The sequence below is a fragment of the Rhipicephalus microplus genome, chromosome 3 (assembly GCF_043290135.1).
Source record: "Rhipicephalus microplus isolate Deutch F79 chromosome 3, USDA_Rmic, whole genome shotgun sequence".
NCBI lineage: Eukaryota > Metazoa > Arthropoda > Arachnida > Ixodida > Ixodidae > Rhipicephalus > Rhipicephalus microplus.
Window position 1 is genome coordinate 42,081,665 of NC_134702.1, and position 9,974 is coordinate 42,091,638.

A 9,974-nucleotide genomic window follows, 5' to 3' on the forward strand; every position below is an offset into this window, starting at 1 on the left:
CCCGAACCAGTATCGCAGGAATTAAGAAAAACATCTTTAAATATAAAGCATAAAAAACGCAATGGTCTCAGAATTAATTCCAATCTGCGGCGTACTATCCAAGCATTGTACTGAGACACGCCAGTGCTTGGAACTTGTTTCCAAGCTCGCCTTAGGCAGGCTTGATATCGGGAAACGAATCGCGTTAATATGAGTACCTCATAAGCGCGAAAATGCACGCGACAGCGACGAGCCACGCCACGTAGATTATCTTCGCGCGATCAGTCGCTAGCGCAGGCAAACCTCATTCACGCGACGACTTCGGCGAGCGAACTTCACTGTTGCTGGCATGAGGCCGTCTACTCGCCCCAACAAAACCGTGTAGTGCACTACACGGTTTTGAGCGGTATGCAATTTAAAAATAAGATATATTGTTGTGTGACGGAACGGAAAGTGTTTATGAATGCCTTGCAGCACTTTTTTTATATGCATATGCGTAAACGTTGCGTTATTTCTTGTTGCACATACATGACTCGGGCAGGGTCACGTGCACCTATGTAGTGTTTGTCTTTTCCGGTTTTTCGCTATTGGCTGCTTGAGCCCAGCACTTCCGGGCAATGAGCAACGGTTTCCAAATCTGGAGAACCGAGCGATCGCGCGAAAACGAGCACGCGACACGTCGCGCGAACGCCCTGTTTCGTCGCTCATAGCGTCGCTCGTCGCTGTCGCGTGCGTTTTCGCGTTTATGAGGTTTGCTCTTAATAAAGCGTCTTAGAACATAAGGTACAACCAGGCGTCACACAATGCGAATTGCGTAACGAGTGGGTCGTCCGATGCTCCAACCTATTACAAAAGCGTGTTCTTGTTCAGGCAATAGCTGTGGCACGTATACCTACTTCAGGCATCATTTCTCATCGTCGTCAGCCACTGCATGAACAAATGGCACAAAATTTCTTGCAGGTGTTTAGCGACTACCACGCTAGCTCCACAAATTGACGAAGGAAAGCATAATAAATGCGGCCTACTACGCGAAAATTGTGATTGTTTATGGCGTAGTGGTTACCGTGCAAGCGTGCTTGTAGCAGTTACCCAACTAGTATTTAGGAAAGGTTCTAAAAGGCCGCTCTTCGAGCATTCTTTGTGACTGCCCTGTGCGTTCCGCGCAGGTCTGCTGTTTTTTTTTAATCTGATGTATGCAGTTAAAAATTGTTTTTAAACGTTTCTTTTGCTACTTTGTGACTTTCAACTTATGGAGCCCGTATGTGTGCGTATAACGTATTTGAATAAATACGCCACGCATGTGGTTACATCGAAATCTTAAGAACAATCTGAGAAAGTGCAATACATCCGGTAATTATGCCCATTCGAATACAAACATTCCGACTGAGGTAAAGCTATGCAGCCTTGCAACTGTCAATTGCCTAACAAAACAGCCAGCCGCAAGCAATTAGCGGATAAGATAATTGATCACTGACCATGGTAGCAAATTTCGAGGACAGAGAAACCGGCAAGTATTATATAGTTTCAAATAAATATCCAAAACGTTCAATTCCTACAGCAGGACGAAAAGCTTCTGTACCCGACCTTGATATAAAGCTATGCGTCTACCTCCCATCATGCAGTACACGTGCGCACCACCGCTCGGACCTGCAAATGTCTGATATCGATCACTTAACCCCATTCTTCGAAGTCATTTGCTAACTGGAGAGAGGTATAGTGCTACAATGCGGGTGCGTAATAAGAAAGAACCCCAGACACGTGGCAATCAATATGCATGCAACTTTGATACTGGCTACGAACGGTAACACGACTGTTTGTCAAGGCCTTGTCCGCGTCCGTTTCGCCCCACCTAATGTAGCACTGTTCACATCGAATCGTGAACGAAATGCAGCCCCAGTATCGACTCTCGTTTTTAGCATATCCTTCTTCATGGCCACTGACTGCACTGCGCTACCAAACCACCGCAGTAACCGACGAACATTAACAGGGGTGGACAAGTATACGTCTAATTAAATTTGTATTTCATTCATTCATTCATTTGTCGAACTTTTTCATGCTCAGAGCATGCTTAAGTGATTATACCAGTGTATTTTAATTGTGCTGGTCTTTTGTGAGCTCAGTCGTTCTCATTCAATAAATTCCTTAGTTTAATGATACCTTCTAATTATTCTACACTTGAAGAAAGTCACTAATACATCGAAATAAAGGGAAACTGGTAGTCGTAATCAGAGACATTGGCACAAGGGTGTTTTTTGTCACTGCGCCACAGTCACCTTTCTGTCGCTGCCTCTGTTTTTTTTTTTTTATATTGCGAAGCGTTTCTTAGCGAACTTCGGGGACTTTGAGCGTATCTATCTATCTAGCCGCTAACGCTTGGGTTCTCTCATGGTCACACCCTTAACTTGGCGTGAACCAAAATTAGCATGGGAGGGTACGATGGTTTGACGAAAATGACGCGCTGGTCAAGACATGAATAATGTCACCATCACGTCGCGTACGTCGTCAAACACCTCCCGCCAGACAGTGGCACATACTCATGGGCGGGTATGTGCCGCTGGTGAGCAGGTATGTGCCACAGGTGATTGACACTTAGTATCTACCCAGGAACGACGAGAACACAGACGGGCAGTTTTAACGCGTGAGCTTTAAGCAATACCCAATATCGGTAGCGTCGACAGAACGAAAGCATAGAATAATTGTCAGTGTTAGGAAAAACCTGACATAGGCAGCATTGGCCACCCGACGAATGCAAATAATAAATTACAGGGTCCCAGCCGGAATCGAACCCAAGCATTCTGCGTGGCAGTCAAGCATTCTACCACAGAGCTACGCCAGGTCCTGGAACTACTTTTCAAATAGAAGCTAATGTTCGTGAAACGTCAATAGTGGTTGCAGTGCTGCCTACTCAATTTTATAAACGTTACATATGTACTCCTTTCATACAGCCGTCACGTCGGGTTAACGTCAGTTGGGGAGAGGTGCCATGCGCTGAAATTGATTTATGTAGCGGTGCCAAAGGCCAGCATCTTCGCGCGCATCAGTGCTTCATATCAGCTTCTGGTGTTGCTAAATCACATTTTCAGCTGACATGGTTGTGCAAGTGAAAAACTGGTTATATAAACATCTGCAACTCTTCAACACACATATTATCTTCAACATATGTCTCCGCGTGCAATATTTGTACACGTATTTAGCCTCATTCCATGACGTTTCGCTCAATAAAAAATGCATCATCGTCACCTTCCGTCCGCGTGTTTCGCATAAAGTTGGTTCCCAGGTACGTGGGATTCCGAATTTTTCTGACATTTTGATGTTTGATTGGCTTTCTTCGAGCGTAACCGCGTACCAACTTGCACATCATACGGCTCTCCTGAATTTTAATGATCCGTTGTCCTGCAAATAGTTCGCGTTGTGCAGACTTCGTCCCCTCGTCTTTTGATTTCTCAGTCTAATTCATCAACGCTCACATTTGTTCAAGGGAACCAAGAAATACAACATTAGTTCTAATTTTTTTTACTCTTTCTCAATACTAATAACCTTATACATCCAACGAGAAGTTCAAGTAGGCCAGAAAACACTCGAATAAAGGTACAGAAAAAAAATCACAGCATATCTATGGACTGAACGATGATGAGTGGAGCGAAGCGCTGTAGGGTTTCCACGCTAAACCATCCACCATCCGCGAATATCGCCCAATACGTCATTCAAGACGTTACAAACACTGTATATATTTATGCAAGAAACTTTATTAATCGTAAGTGGTACCTATACTTCGCTTACGTTCCCCCTTCATTATAACGGCTTCATGGTCGGTGCAGTGGTGGATCGGTGATGGGGCGTAGTGGGATGTTTGCAAGGACAAAGTAGGGGCCGTTTGCAAAGGTGGAAATATAGGCAGTCACGTACAAACAAAGGATGGACACAGTCCGTGGGACAATCTGTGGTTCCTTAACGCGCACCTGGATACAAGTACGCGACCATCATGCATTTCATATTGGCTACTTCTCAACAGTATTTGCTTTATGGTCGATAGTGGGTGTGGACAGTTTTCAAGGGTGAAACTCTATGTGGTCACATACATACATGGGATGGACAGACCTACGCCTTCAGGAGCTTCGCCCCTAAAATACGTTCCAACAATGCGATGGGAATATGAAGCGCGCCGTGATAAGGGACTGATAAATAGCTTAGAACACAATTTAATTAGTTCCTTTTTTCGTTGCATTCCCTTTAAAACGTGCCCGGGATTTCAACTCGCACCCTCGTGCTTAGCATTACGATGTGATAGCTTCTGGGCCACCACGGTTCGGTTAAATCACAATAAGTACGAAGTACCTCGTTAGGTTCTACATTCCATAATTATTGTCGAAGTACAGGTACAAGTTTGGTCAAACGTTACCTAAGCGCTATCTCGTGTAATCGTATGGCAGCGTGGCCTGTAAACATTTAGCCATTCCGGTACATGCAACTTGGATATACCTGCGACTTACCTAAGAGCATGGCGAGGCTCATGTTGAGGCTGATGACCCAACTTGTCCTCTCTCTGCTCTCGCCGAATGTTGACACCAGGGCGACAAACAATACACCCCCGGAACGACGCACTAGACTGAGCCAGAAGAGATTCCAGGCCGCAGCCGAGGCCACGAGCCAAGCCCAAGGTCCATCGGGACCTTGATGCCGTCTGTTCCAGGAGGATTCGCGATGCCTCATTTTGGCATTCGTCTTGAAACTCGGGGCTCTAGATTGACGCAAATACACCGACTCCGACTATGCGCGGGAGTTTCTTACAGCGACGTATCTTCGCGCACAACAAGGTCAAGGTTGCCACATAGCAAAGGAGAAGCTCGGTTCAGAATGGAAATGACGTCTCCAGTGCTTCCACCTCGTCCATTCAGCATCTGTCGAATCCGCGACGCTTCCAGAGGGTCGATGTCACCGTAGTGTCGTTGCCTAGCCACGAAATGTCCTGAACTTCCTGCCGTAGAGCATACAGTAATACGTAACTGTCAAAGCTATAAAAACAGTACATCACCCATGGTGATTCCTAGAGATGGCAAAGCACATCATGAGAACATTGAGTGTGTTTAGGTGTCCCAGCATCGGTCATAGATATGACGTGGTATCGGCCGCATCTCAAAGAGTCGGAGCTGTCAGAGTAGAGCGCTTGCCAGGGAAGCTATGCTTATGCGTCGACTTGACTGTATTCAAAGGCACTCCTGCGACCTCTTTTACTGCTTGGACTCTTGAGATAACGAGGAAGGTGATATGAAAAAAGCCTAATAATGCGAAATTTTGTGCGACCGTCGCTTGTAGCCTCTACCGCATGTAAACAACACGTGTCTGCAGGATCACCACCTCGCCAAAGCACTTCCTTGTGACAGGCTTTCTTCTATTCCGTATATTACTCAGCCCTTCCTCGGCACTTCCGTCACGCGCTATCGATGGCGTGCGTCCTCGTCAATAAGCCACTTCCGGGGTTTTCACAAAACCTTCGTACGCCTTCAGATGAGTCTAACTACTTTGAAGAACTCAGCTGCACGGCGCGTCATCTCATAGACAATCACCATGAGAAACAGGTATAGGCTGTCGTTTTGGGAGAAAACACCACACTTCTAAATCACCAGGAGCTGCAATCTTCATATTGTTCACCTTGTCAAGTTCAGTCTTTTCCGAGCGCTACACACGCAAACACCCCCACGCAACCCGGTTTCCTGCTAAGCTAACGGATCCAAGCAAGCACGTGTCGGGTTTCAGCTGATCACTGCCAGAAGCCACTGCTGTTCGCCTTACTTGATATGCGTCCCACCGAGCTCACATCCCACCGGTCGCCGCGCCAGCTGGCAGCTAAAGTGCGTTCTCACGTGTAAGCAACAGGAGCCCTTCACTCTCCCCGCAGACTTTCGTGTACACGTGATAGAGATGTATATGAAGAAAGAGAGAGAAATCTGAGAGGGGGGGTGAGGGCAACCAGTTTTTCCGGGGCTCTTTCTTTTCCTGCTTTTCTTGCCGGTACATCGCGAGAAAGCGGCTGCCAGTGGTTCCCGCGACTAAAGTCCTTCCACGAGCACTCGGTGAAACACTTTGCACGTTCATGCAAAGTTCGCTCGGCGCGCGACGACGATCGGTTGCTAGCGATGGCGTCATGGCGTCACATTACCACCGGTTGCTGCGACTCGCCATCTCCTTTGCGAGGCGTCTTATTATTTATTTATTTATTTCTTGTAGAAGCGGCTTCACTCGGATGATCACGCCGCGACATCGGGTCGTGTGCGTTGTAACAGCCGTCAAGGTCGAACCGAGCATGCATGAGGCGAATATTGAAGTAACGACGCTGGGCGGGGATTCAGATCTGCGCAGTTGCGACGTTCAGTGCCCGTGCAAGGGCGTAAAACGGGCGGGTACAAATCTGGCAGGGAACAAGGGTGTCTTTGGTAGAGTGCTAGACCCTATAACAGTGCGCCGGAGTTTTTCAAACGGGACAGCAGTGCCAAAACACAGCCTGGCGAGTAAAAGACGCGACATTTGGTTCGTGGGCAAACTATTTTGGATATGGAAGGCAGAAAACGAAAGAGTGGTGGTAGGGAGGTTAACGAGACACCTGTGCGATTGGTCGCCGTACGCTGGGCGAATGGGAAAGGGGAGTAGAGAGACGAGAGGGAGATGAAGGTAGGAAATGATCAACAAAGCTTATGTGGGTGTTGGTACTATACTACAGTCAAATGCGTTGACTAATGCCCGTAGTCGTCAAAAAAAAAGAAAAAAAAACCCACAAGTGATGGGGACAGTAGTTCAGCGGCATATGCGGCAGATCGTCGCAACGCATCAAAAAGTGTTCTTCTTTCAGGGGCAGAACGAGGGCAACAGCATCGGAAAATGATCAATGTCTTCTTTGGTGCCGCACCGTCTGTCGCTCCAGTTAATCTGGTTTATGCCTTTCTGAAGGCGGCTCCCAAACAAAGCCGACCAAAAGAGGAGTTGCACGTCGAAGAAGTCCGGATGAAGGTTGGAGGTCCAGCGCTGGGTGTAGTTCCTGGAGTCTCGTATGTCGGTCACTGCCTAAAAAGAAGGAAAACTCACAAGGTCATTTATGCAGTTTGTTAAAATCACTGGAGTGCGAAAGCCAACTTCTATTGATTCTTAGTCACCTGTAGTGACTCCCTCTTCCTCTTCCCCACCCCGAAACCTTTCTGACCACAACGTGGTTTTGTAAAACCTTCGGGATCAGAGGCATTGGAAGCTTTCTGCAGTATACGTATTTTCGTAGTATTTCTGGAATTGGCCCACCTTTGACCAAATGACGATGTCATGTGATGACATGGACATGTGACGTCACAGAAGGGAAAATACATTACACTAGGACGATTTTTTTGCGTCACTCGTATCGACGCTGACGACACCAAGGGTCACTTTTATCGTTTAAAAGAGGCGTTTAAAACTCCGCCCACGTAACCAAGCTGCGCTAGCTCGTTGCCTCTGTCACAGGAGTTAGTTTTGTAGAGTTAGCTACGCTGGTCGAGCCAAAATGGTTTCACGTGCACGCACAAGAGCCGTGCTGCACATGCGCGAAAAGCTGGGACAGCGCGCGTCTCGCCGGTTACGCATATCCTGATGAAAACGTTATGGTCCCGACAAATAAGGAGGCCCCTTACTCCACGTCGCCGGCACACAGGCATATATAGGTGACTGGGGCCAGCACCTCCACGATTAGAAGCTGGCGAATAGGTTTTGACTCCTCGCGGCTTCTCCTGCCAGGCGGATGGCTTCTTGCTGGGAAGCAGGGCCTTCACTCTGCAGCATGAGCTTCTCAGGCGTATCTAGAATTTGTATTTGCATTATCGCCCGGGGAGCTATCACATTCTCATACGGTGGTCGAGGGTCCCTCTCGCCCTGCAGTGCTTGGAACTATCCTTTTGCCTATCATCTTTCTGAACATGATATGCCAAGACCGGGTTTACAAAATTGGCAACCTGCAGGCGCCGCCGCGCGACTGCCTTCCTATTGTTGAGGTTTTTCTCTGGTGGTGGCCCCACTCTTCGAAGTAGCCGATAGTTCCCAACGATTTCCGTGTAACTTTCCCGTTCCTGGTAACGAGGCGGCCCACGAGTTAGTCCGAGCCCTCTACTTCCGCGTGACTATGGAGCCGCCCGACTGCCAGAACATGGACGAGCGTCTGCACGGAAATTGCCGGTCTGCACATTCCAGAGGAGTGACGTCATAGGCGCGGGAGATGCATTCTGATCGCACCCAGGGGCTCGTGCATCTCGAGCAACGCTGCTCTCTTTGATCGCACCTGTCGCAGCGCTAAAAACAAAAGAGAGAGAGAGAGAACGAAATGGCTGCTCAGCGTATCCTAACGTGTCCGTACAACATTATATATGTATAAAATCTGAGTAGGGCTCTAATTTAAGAATGAATTCGTTTCTTTATTTAAATAAATATATGCATTCGATCAAGCACCACAATTTCCTAGGTCATCAGTAATCTTTCTATTATATAACCTCCATTATTCTTAAAATGCACAATATTTTGTAAAACCACTCAATTCTTGGCCAGTCCCACACAGTGGGTATGTGCCACGCACAAGAAGAAGAGCGCAGAAGTGACTCAACTCATCAGATCCCGAAGTAGTTGCCTGGCAATTCATTAGCCGTTGAGCGTAGAAAGGACAAACAGAAGAAGGCTGAACGTCCTGCGGAGACACTGGAGCAAAGCGGGAACGTCTAGCACAGCGGTGCCGCCTGGAGGCCGATTGGCTGACTGTACACGGTGAAACTTTCAGAAAGCGCCAGTGCGACTCGAATATTCGAGACGGACTTCGTAAACGATCGGTTTGGACATGTGCGCGACGTTTGTGAAACTGCGGCGCACGAAAGACTGGACTCGTGTAATTAGTGTCATGCGTGAGGCGTTCCGTTTAGTGGCGCCCTCTCAGCTCACGCTACGTATATCCTGGCATACCCGAGCTACTGCCAGATTTTTTTTTTCCTTCAAAGCACACCTACTTTCTCTCCTCTAATCCCCTAATACAAATACTAACCAATCTATTGATACAAGTTGGACGTTTCCGTATAAAATATTGCCTCTCGCTGGGAACTGATTTCAGAATCTTTGAAAAGCTTGTCGGGACATTCTTGTTTTCTCAAGCTGAAACCGGTGATACCAATGTACCTCCGTATGTGTAACATTTGACTGCACTGAAAGTTGGCAGGTGTGTTATTATCTCTGTATCGATGACATGATACGCCTGGTGGCCGGTGGGGAAAAGAGCCCGGTTTATTGAACGTCAGCTGGTTATATGCGTTGAATGCGTGCGCATCAAATACATCTCTACACAGTTCATGCGCATATCTTGCGCCACGTGTACGATACAATCTCTTTTTATGGTTTTTAACTTCTTCTTTAACGCTTCCATAGTTGAGTACGAAATAATGTGAAAGTACTCTAGATAGTGAAATACTCTTTCTAAACACTCGAATTGAATGTAGGACGTCGGTAATCTTTAAGGCATATACGTCGCTTAGGGTCGCCTGTCCGCTCTCCTACACTATAGAATACCAAGTACTCTGAATCGTAAAACACATTTAGGGGCGAAGCTCCTTACGCCGTGGGTCCTATGTCCCGTGTAGCCGTAGTAGCCAATCGCATTGCATTGCATGTCGATAAAAGCTGTGTCACGGAATATCCACGGAGTGAATGATCAGTGGGACGAAGCGCCCGTCTGTCCGCTTCGCCCCACTTGTCATCATTCACCTTGTGGATATGCTATGATTTCTTCTAAACACACTTTTTTTTCATAGGCTAGTTTGTTGCTGTGCCATCGTGAGGCACGTATGGTATCCTAAATCGTCAGTGGTTCGTTTAAAAACTCCAACCACCCATGGGCGAGAAATAATTTCATAAGCAGAATCGCGAGTTGGGCATGTTGGTGTATACGTTCATCGTAGGATATTTTACAGCGCAACGGGTTAGATACGGGCAGAGAACACAGCGATGAA

At 47.3% G+C, this 9,974-nt stretch overlaps 1 protein-coding gene across 1 annotated transcript in view; it reads right to left on the minus strand.

Moving 5' to 3' along the window:
- The window catches only part of LOC119175915 (monocarboxylate transporter 14), a 32,707-nt gene extending 26,822 nt beyond the window's left edge, over positions 1 to 5,885 (minus strand). Inside the window, exon 1 of the mRNA XM_037426956.2 lies at positions 4,470 to 5,885. Coding sequence (XP_037282853.2) covers positions 4,470 to 4,689 — 220 coding nt within the window. The 5' untranslated portion in view covers positions 4,690 to 5,885. The remainder of the gene's footprint in view (positions 1 to 4,469) is intronic.
- Between the last annotated feature and the right edge of the window lie 4,089 nt (positions 5,886 to 9,974).